Below are 20,834 nucleotides of genomic sequence, written 5' to 3' on the forward strand. Positions count from 1 at the left end.
AGAAAAGTGGGTAAGGACTTCCGTGTAATTAGATGGAAGATTTTACTATTATCATTACACAAGCTTTTCTACTCTTTTCTTTCTTTGAATATACTTAGCTGTCATATGAACCATACAAATGGAAGGCAGTGTCCTTGTTAAAAGAGTGGCTTTTATTTTATTAATGCAGTACTTTTATCATGTTAATTACACAGGAAAAAATGGGAAAAATTCGATGCAGCTACGTGGATTTTATGTAGTATGTGTACAGTGGTCCAGTTGGGAAAAATCTAAGGTAGTTCCTTTGAGTTCATTTTCTATCATTGCTCTGTTTTATAATAAAGGTGGCAGTTACCACCATCGGAATACTTTTTTCAGTACATTGATCTTTGGCTGCTGCTTAGTCATTTATTTTGGATCTGAGCTCTTTGTCATATTTTTGTATTTTTCAGTACCCAGAATTATTTGCAAACTTGCCCATACGGCAGAGAACGGGAGTGCTGTTGTACGGCCCCCCCGGAACAGGGAAAACCTTGCTAGCTGGAGTGATTGCTCGAGAGAGTGGGATGAATTTTATTAGTGTCAAGGTATGTTTTGCACTTACCTTTCCTTTTTCTTTTTCTTAGGTAAAATTTATGTAGCATTAATTAACTATTTTAAAGGTGTGCGATTCAGAGGCATTTAGTGCAGTCACAGTGCTGTGTAACTACCCTTTTTTTCTAGTTTCAAAACTTTTTCATCCCATTCCCCATTTCTTCCTTCCCCTGGCAGCCACTAATCTGCTTTCTGTCTCTATGGATTTGCCTGTTCTGGACATGTCCTATAAAAGGAATTATGAAAAATGTCACACAACAGGCTTGTTTGATTTAACATAATGTTTTCAACATTCATCCGAGTTGTACCATGTACTTTAGTCCTTTTATGCCTGACTGATGTTCCATTGTTTGGATGTGGCACAAATTGTTTATCTATCCATCATAGGTAGACATTTGGGTTGTTTTCACCTTTTGAGTATTATAAATAATGCTGTTATAAATTGTGTACAAATTTCTGTGTAGACTTATTTTCATCTCTCTTGAATATAGACACCTTGGAGTATAATTGCTGGGTGATATGGTAATTCTATGTGTAATTGGAATTCCTCTTTTTGGGGAACCACCAACCTATTTTTCACAGTGATTGCACCATTTTACGTTCTCACCAGCACGTACGGGGTCTCTCCACATTCTTGGCAACGCCATTTATGTTTCTTGATGGTGGGTTAGCCTCATATTTGGAAGGCTAGTAAGAGCAGTGACCCATTTATTAGTTAAAGCTGTGAGGCACATTGAATAATGCGCCACCTCTGTTGTAGGGCTTATCATGTTCTTGCTTAAGGCAAATCTTCATGCATTATAAATAGTATTATACATAAATAATCAAAGATCAGAGAGCACACTGTGCCTGAAGGGAGAAGAAAACCTGGAAGACTAGCAGCTGGAGACCCCCCTGAGGCAGGAAGCTGAGTTTTTATGGTTCCGTTTTTGTTGGCTGTATTTCACCTTTGCCTGTTTCACACTAGGTCTAAGATTTTTCAGACCGCAGGTGAGTGTGGTGATTAAGGAGCAATGCGAGCATGCCTCGTAGTCTGCCAGTCTGGGGTCTGATACCTTAGTTGTACAGTTTCAGGGTCCAGTAGTACTAGTTTACCAAGAGTGATTAGATTTCAGGCATACACTGTAACTTGATTCATTTATAATCTGAAAGCCAGTTTAGTAAATTCACAAAATTGAGTTAACGCCTACCCTTCTTTCATCACATGAATTTTGTGAGCTGGTTTCATGGGTACTCAGGCAGTAATGGAGAAACACTACGACGTTTACATTTCCCTGTCTCCTTTTTCTCTGGGTTCTGGAATAACTGTGACCATGATCTTCTTTTTGACTTGTCACTAGAATATGGTTTCACTATTTTTTAAAAAACAATTTTCAAGATTAAATCTTGTGATAATTGTTGTATTTTGGATTGTTCCATCAGGGAGGACATCGCACCCCTTTAGTAAATCCTCAAATCACCATTCGCGGTGAGTTCTCTAAGGGAAGGGTTCAGGAGCCAGCTCGTCCTCTCTGGGGGCGGCCAGGGTCAGTCCTTGGAGGCCTGCCCCAGGGACAGTCCTCTCACTGACCCCAGCGCGCTGCCTAGTCCCTCATATTTGGCCTCAGTTGTTTCTTGTTCTGTCCTCTCTAGTTCTCTGATTGTGTTAAGGAAATCTAATCAAATGCTAGTATATTAAAAGATGCCTAGATGGCTTTGTATTCTATCTTTTATTTTGGTCACATAACCTGATCCATATATGGTCTTTTTGAGGTGATAATTTTTCACTGGAGATCACTTTAGGGACTATTCACCTTTTTTTTTTTTTTTTTTTTTTAAAGATCCCAATTTAAAATACTGTCCTCATTATTGATTTTGTTATATGTTATAAAGTTTGTTTTAAATTACATATTCTTCAACTTCTGTACAAATAAACTGGTCTCAGTTATTGAAGATGCTGATTAAAGTAATTCATCTCATATATTTTTTAGAATATCCAAAGATTTGATTCAGATGGAACATTTTCCTGTTGTAAACCATTCATTATTTCACTGAACAAATAATTCCTCAGTACTTACTATGTGGCAGGCACTATTTTTGTCAGTGGGGATTTAGGAGTGAACAAAACTGCCTTTTTGGAGCTTAGGTTCTACTAATAGTGAGAGACAGTCAATAGACACATTCAGTGTGTAATACACTATCGGGTGGTAGCAGATACTATTTAGGAAGATGACAGCATCAGACGATGCAGAATCACTGGAGTGGGTCATAGATGGGGCTGTTGGATGAGGCCTTTCTGAGGTGGTGGCATTTGCTCATAGATCTAAATGAAACAAAGCAACGGGCCATGAGACTATCTGGGGACAAGTGTTCTGGGCAGGGGAAACAGCAAGTGTAGAACTTGTGGTATGATATTTATTCTAGCCACATAATTTTAAATGTGTTTAAGAGACATTTATTTAATCATACTAAAATTTTTTCGTGACTGCATTTAGACTTAGTCATAAACAAAAATTATATTTTGTTTTTAAATAATCTTATTCTAATTTAATTTTATTTTGTCCAATAGGGGCCAGAGTTACTCAGTAAATATATTGGAGCGAGTGAACAAGCTGTTCGGGATATTTTTATTAGGTTGGTTACCTATTAAGTGCTTTTTAAGTCGCTGATTCTGTCGTTATTTATGAGTCAATGCTTTTTGGTTTTCAGTTGTTTTTTGTTTGTGGTTTTGTTGGGTTTTTTTTAGAACTGATGTTTGAGACCTGTGATTTATGTGGACAACAAAGATTCTGTTCCACCAAATACCACTTAAATATAAAACATTTTCAGTATGAAGTTTTGGAAATTATTCGGTTTTATGTTTACAATAGAAATATTTCTGAAATGCTGAAAGTGGAATCATAAGTGGTTACTCAAAGAAATCTCAAAGTAGATCCTTATATGAACCACATAATCACTGTAGTTTATCTTTTTTTAAATTAAGATTCCAAGTGGCCAACTTAATTAGAATAGAGGATAGCTATTGCTGCCATTTATATAAAATACATATGAATAAGAAGCTAATATTTAAGAATCAAAATAATTATTAACTGTAAGTGGACTATAGGGAGTTTTCAGATTAAAAAGCTTTGTTTCATCTAAAATTTTATTATAAAGTAAGCCATTAGAAGAATATATGTAATATACATACACATTTTTAAGAAGAATAATAAAATGAACTCTTGTATATTTACCACCTAATTTAAGAAATGGAACATTGTCAGGAAAGCATTATTATAGATAAAGACGGTCACCACATATTAACAAAAGGGTCAGTTTACCAGGAAGATAGTACAATTCTAAAATTGTTTGTATCTAATACTATAGCTTCAAAATATTTAAGGCAAAAATTGACAGAACTGCAAAGAGAAATTAACAAATCCACCTTTATAGTAGGATGTTAACACAGGTCTCAGTAGTTAGGTTGAGATTTTTTAAATAGTAAAAATTTAGACGCTTTGAAGAAAGTATTCAACAAGATTGATCTAAGCATATTCAGAACATGTACCCAGCAGCTAGAGACTGTGCATTCTTTTCAAGCACACCCAGAGCACACTCGAAAACTGGCCAGATGCCATTCCAAATATAGCAACAGCAATAAGTTTCAAAGAAACAGTATCATACAAATTCTACTTTCTGAAAATACAAGTTAAAAGGATAATCCCCTCCCATTCATTTAGATATTTAAAAAAACACACTCTTCTAAATAATTCACGGGTTAAAAAGGAAATGGAAGATACTTGGCACTATTAAATAATAATGAAAATCATATTTATTAAAATTATCTGATGCTGCATAATTTATTTCAAGGAAAATTTATAGTCTTAAATTTTTATATTAAAAAAAATGTTGAAAGTTGATTAGTAGGTATCCATTTCATGAAATTAGGAAAGTATAGATATAAACTAAAAATAAAAGGAAATAATAAAGATAAGAGGAAAAATTAATGAAATAGAAAAATTCAGTAGAGAAGTTCACAAACCCAAATATTTTTTGAAAGCCTGGTACAATTGATAGATCTCCAGGAAGATTGATAGAAAGAAAGAGTATGAATAAACAGTGTGTATTATGGATAAAGGAAGGACATAACAAAAGATACACTAGAAATGTAAAAGATAAGGGGAAATTGTGAAATAATATTATGAACTTTATGCCAATACCTTTGAAACTTGGGTGAAGTAGACAAAAAGATAATTGGCCAAAATCACAGAAAGCAGAAACAAAATCTGAATAGTCCTAATAACCGTAGGAAGAAATTAAGTCACTTATTAAAACTCTTTACAAAAATCAAATATCAGACCCAGTTGGTTTTCTAGGAGAGTTTTGACAGTCATTCAGTGAGCAGCGAATCATTCCAGTCTCTTGATGGCCCAAGAAGATTTATCTTGTTTGTCATGCATTTAACACTGCGGAGGTCACGGCTGATCTAAGAGATACAAACTGTTAAGTATTGTTACATATATCGGGTACACAGGTTCAAGGTCATGACTAGCTGCGCGTTTGTATGTGACTAACGTTAAGCCACAATGTTTAAGCCATCAGTTTGGTTATAACACGTGTCTCGTAAGAGTTTGTGATATTCATTAATAAATTGTATTTGAGAGATACTGTGAACTCCAAAGTCAGTGTTGGTGGTTTTTTCGTGATCTTCGAAGTCAGTGTTGTGTTGTGTTTTGTTTTTTTTTCATTTACCACTGAAAATGTCTGGAAAATATATTGATTGAGTAATCTAAGATATGGCCCTGGCTGGTGTGGCTCACTGGATTGAGCACCGGCCTATGAACTGAAGGGTTGCCAGTTCGATTCCCTGTCAGGGCACATGCGTGGGTTGCGGGCCAGGTCCCCAGTTATGGGTGTGCGAGAGGCAGCCGATCGATGTTTCTCTCCCTCTTTCTCCTTTCTCTGAAAATAAATAAAATCTTTTAAAAAATAATGATAATCCAAGATATGTTGAAGAACTTGAGCGACTGCTACTCAAGTTGCTTATCAAAATATTTTTGCAAATGTTTGTGAAACTATGCCTTGAGCATAGTAATATTGTTTGTGATGACTGTAACAAACATTTTGCAATGCCAACTATTGAAGATTCTGATTGAGTAATGTTAAAGACATTTCATGGTTGCGTTTTTTAGCAATATCCATGTTTTCATTATTTGAAAAGAAAATTACTTTTTTCTTTAATTTTACATTGTAACTGAAAATAAATCATGTGTTTTATTATATAAATATAATAAATGCAAATTTACAGTGTTTTTATTTTTATTTTTTGCATTTCAGTCCATACTAGTACTGAATGTATCTCCTTGGATACACCCAACTTTTCCAGGGTTAATAATAAGTTGTTTGTTGGGCTTTTTTTTAATAATCAGCATGACAAGTGTTTTGTATTATGGGCAATTCTTCAGACATCTAATCCAGCCTATTACTAGAGATGAAATTTGTCATGTCTTTTTAATTAAAACAAAATTAGTTAAAAGTCAAAGTTCAAATTAGAAAAAAAGGTAATATATATAACCAAAATATACTTTATAGAGAGTTCTTGGAAAACTATGAAAATAATGAGGTTGCCAAATTTTGAATGGAAGAAGAATGAATAGGCATTTCACAAAAGAAATAAAGGTGGCCAATAGGCATATAAAAAAAATGTTTACTTATATAAAGAATCAGTGAAGCATTTCACTTCCTGAATAAGACTTTGGTTTTTGTTTTAGTCCCTGTCCAGAAGGCCTCAGTCTTAGGCAAACACCTTCACCTCTCTAACACCCAGTTTACTGACAACTAGGATAATTGCATATGCCTTTCCTTTTTCAAGAATTCATTGTGAAGATTTAAATAAATACATAACATGTGTGCATCTGTATGTAAAATTACTTTGCAAATTCTGAAGCCTCACTCAGCTACGAACCGTGGTTGGCTTTTCCCAGAGCACAGGCTGCAAAGCCCTGCATTCTTTTCTTCGATGAATTTGAATCCATTGCTCCGCGCCGAGGCCATGATAATACAGGCGTCACAGACCGTGTCGTCAATCAATTGCTGACTCAGCTAGATGGAGTAGAAGGCTTACAGGGTAATAATTGTAAATACTGAAGTATTTTATTATAACAAAATCTGGCTAGGATTTAGTGAACAACATCTGTTTCCTTCCCCCAGGTGTTTACGTGTTGGCTGCTACCAGTCGCCCTGACTTGATTGACCCCGCCCTGCTTAGGCCTGGCCGACTGGATAAATGTGTATACTGTCCTCCTCCTGATCAGGTGACAGTTTCATGTTTAGAGTCCAAAACCCAACAAACGCTACACTTTTTCCTTGTGAACTTGACTCTGCCAGGTAATAGCAGTTGTCCTCAGAAGACCAGCTTTAGGCAAAGGTCTTAGTCACTGTTTGCTCACAGCATAAAAAGATCCTGAGTTATGTTCAGAGCCTCTCTTTGGCCCAGCCATTTTCATGGAAATCTGAAAATTTTATGATCTTTCACTGTTGGCCAGCTGGGGGGAAAAAAGGAAGGAAACCTCGAGTATTGCATGTCCACATTCCCTGTATTTAAAGATCCCATTTTCCCAACAAAAGACTGATACAGGATCAAGCATGTGACTCATAAGCATGTAAGCAGGTTACAGAGAGATAGGAATTTTAACTGTTCTTAGTCCTGTGTTGTTCCAACTCTTGTTCCCAAGAGTTAGAAACTAAACTCTTTAGTTAGAAACTAAAGAATAAATTAGTCAAAGGTATAAAATATCTAAATATATGTCACATATAGCTATTATTTAAATTTTCCTTTCAAAATACTCTCAGCACTTTTGTCCAAATCTAGAAAATAAGCACTGTCTGAATGAGAAATGATTTACACTGAATAGTTAGGAATGTTGATTTTCATTCATTTTCTCCCCTGTGTTAGGGAAAGTCCCAAGGAAGATAGATAGTAGAAAGGTGGTACATTTTTTCAACTTACTTGTAAAACTTATTAGATATGTAAAATTAATTTCTAAAAAAATCTTAAAATACACAGTTTAAAGTAATATTTAATTTTATGTTTTATCAGTTAAATTAGTTTTTCTCCCTTCAGGTGTCACGTCTTGAAATTTTAAACGTCCTCAGTGACTCTCTACCTCTGGCAGAGGACGTGGACCTTCAGCATGTGGCCTCAGTAACCGACTCCTTCACGGGAGCAGATCTGAAAGCTTTGCTTTACAATGCCCAGCTGGAGGCCCTGCATGGAAGGCTCCTGTCCTTTGGGCTCCCGGTAAGTTCTATGAGGGGGTCATTCTAAGGTGTTTCATGAGCAGTAAGGGAAGTTCAATATCAAAATCTCAGCCTTGAAGAAATCTTGTTTTTTAGCAACTTTGGTAAACTGTATAGAAATTTACCTTTAGTCAAATGTTCCCTAGTTGGAATATTAGCTTTGCAGAGAATATGTAATTTTGAAGAGTCTGGTGTCTTTTTAACATTACCTACTATTGGAAAAGTACGTTGGTGTGTGGAAGGATATTTTAATTGGGATATCATGAATTAGATAATATGGGCAGAAAAATATTTTATACTTAAAAAAAACGGTATTTATTTTGACACTCAAATTGTCCCAGATCTGGTCAATAGGAGCTGCTTTTGGATGGCTTCCGTGCCCTTTGATATGTCCTCTCATTCTTTGGTCACTTACCTTACTTCCCGATACAACAAACTGTTCTAAGTTTATCTTGTATTGCTTTCTGTATGCCAGCCTTTTAATTAAGGGTAGTATTTTGATTTTGATTTTTATTGCAGATAATTTGAACTCTGCTACATTGTGGACTTGACCTCACATTTCCTAGGAAGGGCTTTCCTGCATACTCCTCTTCCCTACATTTTATTGGAGATTCTTGCAGGGCCTAGCATCCCTAAATCAGACACTACTAAGTTTTTGCTGTTAATTTTGGTTAGCCATTGAAGTTCTTTCTTTTCCACTTTTATTATCAGAAAAGGCTTGTATCTGTAAAGCACTGTATAACGTGGTTGACTTGTCATTTCAAAGTAGAAAAATATGAGTTGAACAAATAGGAATTTTTATGTCTTTGATTGAAATATGACCTTTGTTTAACCATACAGGCTTCTTGCAATTGTGTCTGTAGTGACTTAGTCTGAGACCCACAGGCTAAGGACCAACTCAAATAATGACTTTCCTGTTCTTTAAATATACCCACTGAAATATGAAAGACAAACATAAAACCAGACATCTGACTCCTAGGTTTGTTTCAGAATTTTGGGACAGGTGGTTAGCACATTATCTACACATCCATTGCGTCTATAAAAATTTTAATAGTTAAATTTTTATTATGTCTTCAGAACCATTGGAGAATAAGTTTTGCTTTGTTTTGTTTTCAATGCCTCAAATTTCCTTATACTGATCTGTTAGAATGTTTTGTGTTATTTCTGAGTTGTGGATTATTCAGATTTTTACAACTGGTTGTCCTTTTGTGTATTTCAGGATGGAAGTTCCAGTTCCGACAGTGATCTCAGTCTGTCTTCAATGGTTTTTCTGAACCACAGCAGTGGCTCTGATGATTCAGCTGGAGATGGAGAGTGTGGCTTAGAGCAGTCCCTTGTTTCTCTAGAGATGTCTGAGATGCTTCCAGATGAGTCAAAATTCAACATTTACCGGCTCTACTTTGGGAGCTCTTACGAATCAGACCTTGGAAACGGAACCTCTTCTGATCTGGTATGCTGTGCAGTGGCCACTGGACATTTCTGAGATATGAAGCCGTACACTGATGTAAAGTTGGACAGTGGTTTGTCTCCCAGGCCGCCCCACATGTCCTTTCGGACTGGTTGGTTCTTCATGAATTAGATAATATGGACAGAAAAATATTTTGATTATACTAATTTTGCATATGCTTATGGCATATACTTATTTTGATTATACTAACTAGTTAGTTTCATTCCCTGGTCCAAAGAACTTGAAGACAGAGCTGACAGCCAGGGGGAGCCAAAGTAGCCAGTTGGTTTCTTTCAGGTTTATTTATCTCCCTTCATCAGTGGTCCTCATACACCTTTAGTAGCAGATCCATTTTATATTAAACTGAAATTCTATTATTAGAACATTTGAGGATAATGAGGAATTTGGTAAAAATAATGTCAAAAATTTTTGACAACAACATGGTATCTATTTGTAACGCTTTTGGTAGAAAACATAAGCACAGTAAAAATGTTATAAGTAGTAATGTTTCAACAAGGAAAATGTTTAGATTAATTTTTTTAAAAATGATATTGCATATATTTAAAGTAGCAATCAACACATACCCCCCCAAAATTAACAGTAGTTCACTGTTACTTTATTGGCACAGTTACATTTTTGTATATATTATATTTTTCTTGGTTTTTGTAACTTGCCTTATTCAGGTTTTAAGAAAATATAAAAGTGGCCAATTTTTAGTCCCACGAGTAATAAGCTATTGTTTTAATTCCAGTCTTTAATTCCGTTTTTCATTTCCTAACTATGACATAGTGATGTCCCAGAACATTATATTTGTTGAAAACTAAGACTAAGGCTCATTCGGAACCACCCCTAGGGCATCCATGCAGTGGATTTAATAACAAAGCATTGGAAGGACCTTGTGCTGTGGCAGTTTTCATTCTGTGGTGGTTCAACAACATAGATATAAATGACCTTCACAGAATATGAACAATGTGCCTAACTTCAGTTAATTAAAATACAAACTGATCCATGTTAAGGTTTTAGTGCTTAAAATTTAAAATTTTATCTTTGATAAACACATACTTTTCTTGTATCCCTCTTTTTCCTTCCTTCTCTCATCACTGTACCCGACCCTGCAGAGCTCACAGTGCCTGTCTGCACCAAGCTCCATGACTCAGGATTTCCCTGGAGTTCCTGGGAAAGAGCCATTGTTCTCAAAACCTCCGATGTTCAGAACGGCTTCACAAGAAGGTTACCAAGAACTTACACAGGAACAGAGAGAGCAACTGAGAGCAGATATCAGTATTATCAAAAGCAGATACCGGAGCCAAAGTGGAGTATGGCTTTTCTCTTCCCACCATTATAATTGTAACAACTTTCTAAAAATTGTTTCCTTTTTTGATAACATATATTTATTTGATTTGTAAATGGGCTATATTTATAAACAGGGGAATGAAACACAATGAGCAAATTGTTAGGTGCTTCCTGCTTTCAAACAAGTTTTAGTAAACTTACTGGAAAGGGAATGCATAGTCTCCTAAAAAAAAAATGACAAAAAGAGATAACACTTAGACTGCTGCTCTTTAATCATGTCCGTAAGTTAACTTGTCATTTTCTTTATTTAAGGAGGATGACTCCCTGAACCAGCCAGGACCAATGAAAACCAGTCCGGCCATTAGTCAGTCTCATTTAATGACTGCACTTGGTCGCACCCGGCCATCTATTGGTGAGGATGACTGGAAGAGTTTTGCTGAGCTGTAAGTAACAGATTCTGATTCATAAGTATGTATTATTCGAGGTGACAGTTATTCACTTGAGCTTTTAAAGTTCTGATTTAAAATTATTATATTTTGAATATTTCAAAATCAATTCAGAAATGTGATTAGTAGATATGCATGTAAACACCTAAAAACTCAAATCGTATAGAAGTCAAAAATAATTTCATTTACAGATTCATTTGATTTTATTTGAATTAATGAATGATTTAATTTTAAAAAGCTTTGAAGAAATAAAAGGAAAATAGAAGCGCAAAATGATTCCAATACATACCTTGCAAAAATGTTAGGAAAAATATACCTGTTTCACTTTCAATATAATTTGTATTTTATTAACCTCGAGAACATTCTAGTACATTCAGGTTTACTCATTTGTACACATTTGGATTTACAGGCTTCTTGCAATTGTGTCTGTAGTGACTTAGCCTGAGACCCAGAGACTAGGGACCAACTCAAGAAATGACTTTTCCTGTTCTTTGGAAGTTACAACTCTTTCTTTGGGGTATGCATGTGCATGTACATTGTAAGGGCAGAAAATTTTTCTCTTTTTTTCTCTTCTGTTCTTTGTTCTTTGGCTGATCTAATAACATAACACAGATTTACAAAAAAACTTAATTGCACACTTACAGAGCCCTGTAAAAATAAAAGACTCAAAGGCAGTTAGACAGTTGAGGCTTATGTATCAATACTGTCCTGAGCTCAGGAAAGGCACAGAGGAAGGGAAGGTGAGAAGAGCAGCTGTGTGGCAGTCAGATGTTTGTGCTGCCATGCAGGTAAGTCTTTCAGATAAAGAAAAGTTACGTCTGGGCCCTAGCCAGGTGGGTCACTTGGTTAGAGCATTGTCCAGCTGTGCCTGTGTTGTGCAGGCAGTCCAAGTTCTATGGAAACGGAAAAAACAAAGGTTAATGATTAGAGCAGACCATAACCCAAGTCTGAGATCTGAGGACCGCCAGCTGAGATTTCTAGATGTCAGATGAAAGCACCTTTTGCACGTTGAATGTCTCTGACGATATTATTAGGTGATCAGGTAAAATTGCTGAGGGGCCCACACAGCAACAGGACCAAAGATTGTCCACACATAAGCAGTTGTGATTTGTGGAAAGTTTGTATCAAGTTGTTCACATTCAGTTTTCCGGGGATTCAGAAAAGGGGCAGTTTTTGAAATTTTTTGTTTGTTTTTATTTGAGATAGACATTGATTTGTTGTTCCACTTACTTCTGCATTCATTGGTTGATTCTTGTATGTGCCCTTTCTGGTTATGGGGATCAAACCCACAACCTTGGCACATTGGGACAACGCTTGAGGCAACTGAGCATTTAGGCACCCAGGGCCAAAAAGGGCAATTTTTGTTCACAGTGTTTCCAAGTCAAAAGAGTGGGACAATTTAGAAATGTTAATTTGGAGAGTTGTAGCCAAGTACTGGATGAAAGGAAAAGAATTCAGGAACCAGTCCAGTTTACAGGTAGAAAAGGAAACATAAAAGGCAATTAACAGCACTAGAATCTGATATCCACAAAGGTGTATTACTGAAACATAATTTCTTACTCTCTCTCTATTCACTCCCATTTTTATCAAAGATAACCACAGTAAGACAATCTGTTTGCAAAAAAAAAAAGGTGTAGTTTCAATAAGCTTGGCCTGATTATTTATATAAGTATAGCTCTTTCAAATCTGCTTTACTGGAACTTTTCATAAGGAATATCAGGTTGAACTTTTAAAAGCCTCTTGAGTCAGGGACTTAATTATCAGAGTTTGCTTGCAGCACACACGTATGTATGTGAGGTTATTCCTCTCTTCTTGAGGTCCCCAAGATATCCTGAGGTTTCTGCATCTGCTAGGAAGTGGTGTTCGTTACTCACCTGAAAAGGCTACTGGGAACCCTGTAAACAGAGGTATACAGGCTGGTTTTCCAATGTGCTCTATGGCTCCATAACATCAACCTGAGTTCCTCCTGTGTGCAATTCTCAAATATGACATTGCAGTTCAAGCCTTTGAAGTATCATCAGTGTTTCCAATTGTCCTGTTACAAGAAGAAAAGATTCTTATTAAACTTATGCAAATAACTATATTGTCAAGAAAATAAGAATATTCAGTAGGAGTTTCTGAGTTCTGGAGGGATCAGGTAGGGAGAAAAAATATTTCATCTTTGTTTACAAAGATCTATTGTACCAAGTTGCTGATAGCCCAAAAGAAGGTTTCCTTAAAATTGGAAAAACCCATAAAAAGAACCAGTGTTTCAAACAAAGAAATTACAAAAATTATAGTCACCTTCATCAATTCATTCAGTTCTATGTAATTCTTGTTGATCTTGCTCTTTTGTTAGCGGTTTTTTGCAGCCATCAGTTTCTCCGTTAGAGGTCTGCAAATTCTTGCCCAGTTTGGTGGCACAATCCGAGAGTTACCAGAAACCTGTACTTGTTAGAATCTCCTTCCCATGAGTCCCCTTGAAGATGAATAACTTTTGCAGAAACATTTTTGCAAAAGCATCAAAGTAAAACAGTAACTATCTGTAAATGACAGGAAAGGCCATGGTTAAAGATCTGACACGAGTTCATTACAATTCAGTTGACAAGGTAATTTGGTTATTTCTGTAACACATTTTTAAGGATGATGCTTAGAATTATACTCATACCATTATCAGATTTTTAGAAATTTGATATAGTTTCTGAAACACATTACATATATCCATACAGATAGAACTGAAAGATTTAGTACTACTTCTGGTTTGTGTTAGTAAGTACACTCCATTACGTTCCGCGAAACTACAGATTTGTCTAATGACACATTTCTCAGTATATCCTCATCTTTAAATGTGGTGCATGAATATATATCAAATAAGCCTAATTAGTTCTCTCTTTCGTGTAAGGAGAGAACAAGTCTTTTGAGGTGTTCCATGGGTTTCTTAAAAATTCCAAAGTGAGTTTGAGGTCAAAAAGACTTTCATGTAGAATTTGATTTGGGGGACATTTGTCAAAAATATTGAAAGATTTTAAAACAATCAAATAGAATTGTATGTCACTGTGAAACAATATATAGTTATCCATTTAACTAAAGTGACAAAAACTCAGGCAAATAAAAAAAGTTACGTAGTTGTAAAACAAAACTGACTCTTGTCTATTAAAAGAGTTAAGTAATCAAACATGAACCATGGAATAATTTGTCCTTTTAACAGATGAAAGAAATTTATACAGATGAAAGAAATTTGTTTCATATATGTACACTATTGTTGTAAAAGTTTACTTTTTCAAACAGACTTGTAATAAATTTATTCCATTTTAGTCAGCTTGACTACACCAAATAAAACTCACTCTCCAACTTTCTACGTCCATTTAGTTGGTCCTTTATTAACCTTTATCCAATTCTGAAACATTGAGTTGTTTTACTTTATGATAAAAATTATTTTTCCCTTAACAAAAATCCATTTCTAAACTTTATACCTTTTTACATAACAAACCTACTTTCCTTGTATACAGTTTTACTCATTTCTCATAGTTTTAATTACATACACTAATTAGAATTCTTAACCCTTGAAAAATCTTAATTTTTAGTAATTATGAAATGTTACACCAGCATTCTGTAGATTGGCAAATCTGTGAATATATTTCATCATTTCTAGAAGCATACCTCTCTTATTAATAGCACAATTTTTCACTGTAGCATAGGATATGTATATTTACTAGTTTCTCTGTAATAAGAAACCAATAGTATATAAACCTATGTTCAGTACTGTTTCAGTATTTTATCTTATTTAAAAATGATCTAGATATTCAATGAACTTCCATTATTTAAATTAGCAAAACTCTTAAGAGTGTAAGTTACCAAAGAGATTTGATATTCAAGTAGACCCCATATAATTGTTGAAAAGTTTACTTAAGAACTTAAATTTTTACTTAAAAACTTTTATTTTTTCTTAATATTTAGATTACTTATAAAAATTTCATGAAACAAAGTAGCTAGCCATTATAAGAATTTTTTTTAATTTATCGGGGTGATACTGGTTGACAGAATTCTACAGGCCTCGGCCACAGCGCATCCGCACACCGCACTGTGCTCACCAGCCGCCGTCAAGTCTCCGCCCATCACCATTTTATTCCCCCTGTACCCTCCCCTCCACATTATGGGAAATTTTGTGACAAATAAAACAACATGAGCTTATTTGACTAAGAAACCCAGGTAGAATAAAAGTTGTATGTCTACATTATATTTATTAAATGCTGGTAACTCTGAAAACATGCCTATTGTAAATAAACCAGCAAACTTAAATTACCCTTTTTTTTTTAACCAAAGATTATTCCGGATCACATAAATTTTTAAGACATTTAGGTAAGTTTCTGTTATATTTCTAATAGTTTAGAAATATTTAATAAGTGGTTATTTTTCTTTGGCTAAAAAGTTCGTTTGGTGTTTTTTTTTTCCCCCATAAGATGGCTCTAGTAGTGCTTAGTTGTCTTGAACTCCAGTCGGAACAGTTTTGTTAGATTGTATTGTGACAGCTGTCATATCAGTGTGCTTTAAAAAACAACTTATCAAAATTGGTGAATTTTTTTTAATTGGTAAATTTTTGTGTAGCCATTTTAATATTGAAGGTGGAAGAAAATAAGCGACATTTTCAGTATATTGTGCTTTTATTATTTCAAGAAAGGTAAAAACTCAGTGGAAACACAAAAAAAGATTTGTGCAGTGTATGGAGAAGGTGCTGTGACTGACTGAACGTGTCAAAAGTGGTTTGCGAAGTTTCTTTACTATTGACATTTTAGCCAAGTAGTTCTTTGCTGTGGGGGCTGCCTTATGCATTGGAAGGTGTTTAGCAGCATCCCTGGCCTCTACACATTAGAAGCCAATAGCGGGAGACAGCCGGCAAGCTCAAAAATAATTCAAATTAATAAAGTTATTGGTGGAAATAAAAAATGTCTATTTTACAGAAAAAGCTAAATGGGCTTTTTGGCCAACCCAATATATAGAGCTTTTTTAGAAATTAATTTTGGCAACACCATCTAGATGGAGGAGAATATTACATATATGTAACATATCCACAGACATATATAAACACACAGACACACACACCCTGTAGCTTCCCTTCCAAAATTTGAGCCACAAATCAAGTACAACAATATGAATCTCATTAGTTTGTAAATAACAGTTGAATCCAAATTGTGTCTCTGGTGGAACAAGTTAAGATTATTTTTGTGCCCTGGCTGGTGTGGCTCAGTTGATTGAATGCCAGCCTGCGAAGCAAAGGGTCACTGGTTTGATTCCCAGTCAGGGCACATGCCTGGGTTGTGGGTCAGGTCCTCAGTAGGGGGCGCACTACAGGCAACCACATTGATGTTTCTCTCCCACTCTTCCTTTCTCTCTCTCAAAATAAATAAATAAATAAATATATATATAAAAACCTTTTTAAGAAAAGGTCTGTGGAGAAGACTTCTAAGATTTGTATTTCTCCTTGAGCTGAGGCTGGGAGCCCGTAAGAGAAACTCCCTGAGAGCTGGCACATCAGACAGACAGAGTACGGCTAGTGTCTCAGGTCCTGAGTCCATCCGCTGGCTGCCAGGTACACACCAATACTTGCACCTTCTAGCTGACAGAGGCCTGAGAGAATATTCTCATCAGCCACAAAGCCAAGCTCTCAAGACACAGGATAAGAGGAGACGAAAACCTCATTTGGTTTTTTTCTGTTGGGGACCCACAGCAGTCTGTCTGAACAGGTGCAAGTCAGGGAGACCTGTGAAGTCACCAGTTTGTGAGGCTTGCGCGAACCTTGGGCTTACAGGACCTATGTCTGCCTTCTACCCCATGATTTTCCTCCTTACAACAAATGACACAAGAGAGAACAACTGTCTCTGGCAGGAAAGGATCACTAGAAAATGAGTACTCGTAACAAGTCTTTGCCAGAGTCGCTGTACCCAAGGAGCTGGGTCATACAATAGCTTTTCCTGTGATCCACATTTCGAAAAAGGAAAAGGACTCTCACCACTCACGTCCACCGGGCCCTGCTGGCAGGGCTCCAGGAGGCCGACGCGGCCACAGTTCTTACCTTCAGCTGGCGGCTGTGCTCCGAGGCCCAGAATCTCACTGCAGCAGCCACTGGGGAGCTCCTGTGGGCACCAGCCAGACTGTAGAGGTAGAAATTTTTTCCATTACGCCCTTCTAGGGTTCTTTGGCTGCCTGAATTAAATTGACAAAAGACAGGTGAACAGGAGAAAAACATTTAATCTTGTACCTATATGGGAGCCCCATAAAAATATGAAACTCCAAGGTAGTCAGGCAGTTGAAGCTTAGGTGCCCCTCTGAGCTAAGGAAAGGGACGGGGCGGGGCTCCAGGAAGGGGAGGGGGAGGCCACCCGCAGCAGGAAGACCGGAGCGGACTCGGCTCATTTGTTCTGCCACGCCAGCCTATGAGGCTTTCAGGTGCAGCTCCCTTTCTGGTACAGACCTCACATCCTAATTCTTACCAACAGCTAAGGGAGCCAGAAAGCTTCTGAGTCTGCTGCATCTTGATTCCCTTCAGCTCAAAATGATCCACCTGCCAAAGCAGCACATCTTGGGATGGCAGATTCTGCTCTGCCTCAATATACGTTAGTAATATTTACTCACTGTAGAAAAAACAAATTTCCTTTAATCCCTCTGCCTCCCAAAGCATGTTTATCTGTGTGTGCAGATGTTTCTTTCTCACTAAACCAAGACACACCACGCACATGGCTGTGGAGCAGTTCCCCTTTCATCTGTCCATAGCTCTTGAACATTCCTTCACTTTTTAAATATGTTACTACTATATGGCTTTTAGCACATTTTACAATATATTTGTCCCACATATCCAGTTTTGGGACATTTGTTTGCAGCTTTTCACTTGTAAACAATGTGATAATCAACATCCTTGGAGCGGAGTGGTTGCTAATTACTCGGCTGGGGGAGAGGTAGCGCACTCACGTTGACAGCTTTTGGAATTCATTGCTTCTGTGTTTAAAAATGTACATTTCTTTGATTAAAACTATAAAGGTTATGTTTTTATATTAATCATTGCCATTTTTATTTTATCTTTTCTAAATTGTACATCCCTTTTACTCTCTTTTCTAGTGAGATGCTTAACTTTTGAAAATATATTTGTAAGAACTTTAATTTCTGTTATGAACACTTTTTTCCTTGTTTCTTAAAATATAACTGTTTGCAAACAGTGCATTGACTTTTGTAATTTTAGCTTGTACATATATTATCTCTCACATTTATTTGTTTATTTTTTAGGTATGAAAACTTTCAAAATCCAAAGAAGAGGAAAAATCAAAGTGGAACAATGTTTCGACCAGGACAGAAAGTAACTCTAGCATAAAGTATACTTCTGTTTTTTTTTTTCCTTTGGTGACTTGTCCCTATATTGTAATAGTAAAAATGGCGTCTGCAAATTTTTTTAATTTAAGAAATTAACTTAAGCTATAAAATCACAGATTTGTAAACCTGTGGTTATGTAAAGATCAAGTTTACTTGAGAGTAATACTGTATAATAAATTGGGATATTTATAATAGATTCTGTATTTTATTTCCTATAAATCTATATTAAACCCTTAATGAAATAATACTGGCCAAACTGTAATTTTTTTTCTCCTTTGAAGAAAATATAATAAAGAATGTAATTAAGTACATTTCTTGGAACTCATAATTGCATACTCAACATCTTCCTTGCATTTGACAAGTTTTATGCTTAGCAACCTCTTGACTGTTTTGGAAATAAAATATCCTATTATTTACAAATCCAATTTTTTTCTTCTTATATCAGCAAATGTGGCATTTTTACAAAATTCAAATAAACAATTTATCCATTAACCAGAAATGAGATCCCACTCCCCTAAAATATATATCCAGCTCCAAGACCAGGACCTTGATGGATGTCCACTCCTTCCCCAGCTTTGTCATGATTGTATCTTGATGTTCTTTACGCTATGAACCACACTGTAAAGTCAGCCACCCTCAACACAAATCATGTACTGTAATGCAGTGGGGGGAAGGAGAAAGTAAGGTAAACTATACGTGCAAGTATTGTAACATGAGATGGATGAGATGGCAAAGAAAAATGTAGAGGCAGCAACCAGTGCCCTTTCTGTAGCTAATCATGAGGCTGTGGCTGGTCATTTTTACTTCTGTCTCCCATTACTTATTACATGTTCCCAGATTCCAGCCAACACATGAGTGGCTTAGAGGCCTTTACAAGGTGAGATGGTCTAATCCTTTGTTCCCATCTGAGCCACTGGCGGCCATGGAAGACCACAGAAGTCTTCCATGAGACTGTGCCCTAAGCATTCAGCATTACCACAGGTTTCCACCCCTGCTTCTCGCATCCCCCAGGCGCTGTTCGCTCGGCCAACGTCGTCGCCCTCCCCGTCTAAACCACTGGCATCATCAGTGTCCCCCTTGCAGAAGCACTTCTGCGCCCACCTCTAAGTCAACAAAGCCCAGAATCATGGGATACAGGCAAGGGTTTGGGGGTCACTGCTCCATAGTAGGTGAAAAGTGCCATTTCCCCTTGTGCTCTGGGTCCCAGGGCCTGGTGTTAAGGCCACGGTCACTGGTTCACAGCATATACTAAGTGCACCGCATCTTGCAGAACAGTACCGCAGCTTCACAAAAAGTCCCCCCAAAAGGCCAGCTGTTTCAGGGTGGTTGGTGTTTAAGTCCCACGAATTCCAAGAGTAGAATTCCACCGCCTTACTCTTCACTGGAAAGGAAGTTGCATGATCAGAAGCAAGTATCATAGGACAGCGTAAGTGTAGTAAGTCCATGAAAGATGGTATGGGCAGAAGTTGGAAGGACAGACAAAGCAAATCCAGTACCAGAAAGTGCCCCCTGTAGGGAAGACACATCGCTGCCTCCTCTCTGAAGATGAACAGACACACTCAACCTCCCACTCGGCACAGGCCGGTCTCCCCTGATGACATGGTTGGTCACTGCTGCTGACAAGTCAGCTGTCAAGACAGATGGGCAGCCAGGTCAGCCTTGATGAATGGAAATCCACACGCCCCTGCCCCCATCTCTGTGGCCACTCTGCTTATGGATCTACTCAACAAGCTGAGGGTGGCTGGAGGTGAAGGCTGGCTGGCATCTGGAGAGAGGTCACCCAGCACACCTGATGTTAAAAGCACAGAGGACTCTTCGCTGAGTGTTCACATAGGACACGGTCTCGCTCTCTGAGCCGAGCATGAGAACTCTGGCTACACCTTTCCCCCAGACCTCCTCGTGGCTCCTTCCAGTCACGCGCCTTCTGAATCCCTGACCCAGTCATTAGCCATTGCCTAGGAATCAGCATAGATTTTCTATCAGACACCTCTACCTCTTGGCAAAATGGAAGAGACACGTTGCTCAGAAAATCTGCTCCCTTGGAGGATTCCCTATCTCCACTGGTTCTCAGGGCTATCCCCAGAGCAGAATGCCTTCACTCTGACGTCCAGGGATTAACATTAGTGCAGACCCAGTGCCTCCGATAATCCCCAGAATGTCTGGTTATTTCTCTGGATACTGGGAAATGGCCTGGTTGAGTGGCTTCGGGGCCTTTTTTTTTTTTTTTGAAGATTTTACTTATTTTTAGAGAAAGGGGAAGGGAGAGATCAAGCAAGGAAGAGAAACATCTATGTGCAAGAGGTACATCCATTGGTTGCCTCTCACTTGCCCCCAGCTGGGGACCTGGGCCACAACCCAGGCATGTGCCCTGACTAGGAATCAAACTGGCAAGCTTTTGGTTCGCAGGCTGGTGCTCAATCCACTGAGCCACCCCAGCCAGGGCCTTTGGGTCCTTTTGGGGAGACTCAGAGGAAGGAAGA

General features: G+C 37.3%; 1 protein-coding gene across 2 annotated transcripts in view; it reads left to right on the forward strand.

Moving 5' to 3' along the window:
* The window catches only part of PEX1 (peroxisomal biogenesis factor 1), a 47,840-nt gene extending 29,236 nt beyond the window's left edge, over window positions 1–18,604 (forward strand). Inside the window, exons 16-24 of one of the 2 annotated variants that reach the window (XM_054564570.1) lie at window positions 432–566; window positions 3,122–3,186; window positions 6,516–6,658; window positions 6,742–6,845; window positions 7,655–7,831; window positions 9,050–9,280; window positions 10,396–10,593; window positions 10,883–11,013; window positions 18,271–18,604. In XM_054564570.1, the coding sequence (XP_054420545.1) occupies window positions 432–566; window positions 3,122–3,186; window positions 6,516–6,658; window positions 6,742–6,845; window positions 7,655–7,831; window positions 9,050–9,280; window positions 10,396–10,593; window positions 10,883–11,013; window positions 18,271–18,355 (1,269 nt within the window). In that variant the 3' untranslated portion in view covers window positions 18,356–18,604. The remainder of the gene's footprint in view (window positions 1–431; window positions 567–3,121; window positions 3,187–6,515; window positions 6,659–6,741; window positions 6,846–7,654; window positions 7,832–9,049; window positions 9,281–10,395; window positions 10,594–10,882; window positions 11,014–18,270) is intronic. The other variant, XM_054564571.1, reaches the window with a different exon arrangement.
* Window positions 18,605–20,834: the final 2,230 nt, after the last annotated feature.

This window comes from Pteronotus mesoamericanus, unplaced genomic scaffold (genome assembly GCF_021234165.1).
Source record: "Pteronotus mesoamericanus isolate MK-2021 breed Mesoamerican mustached bat unplaced genomic scaffold, CSHL_Meso_final scaffold_85, whole genome shotgun sequence".
Lineage (NCBI taxonomy): Eukaryota > Metazoa > Chordata > Mammalia > Chiroptera > Mormoopidae > Pteronotus > Pteronotus mesoamericanus.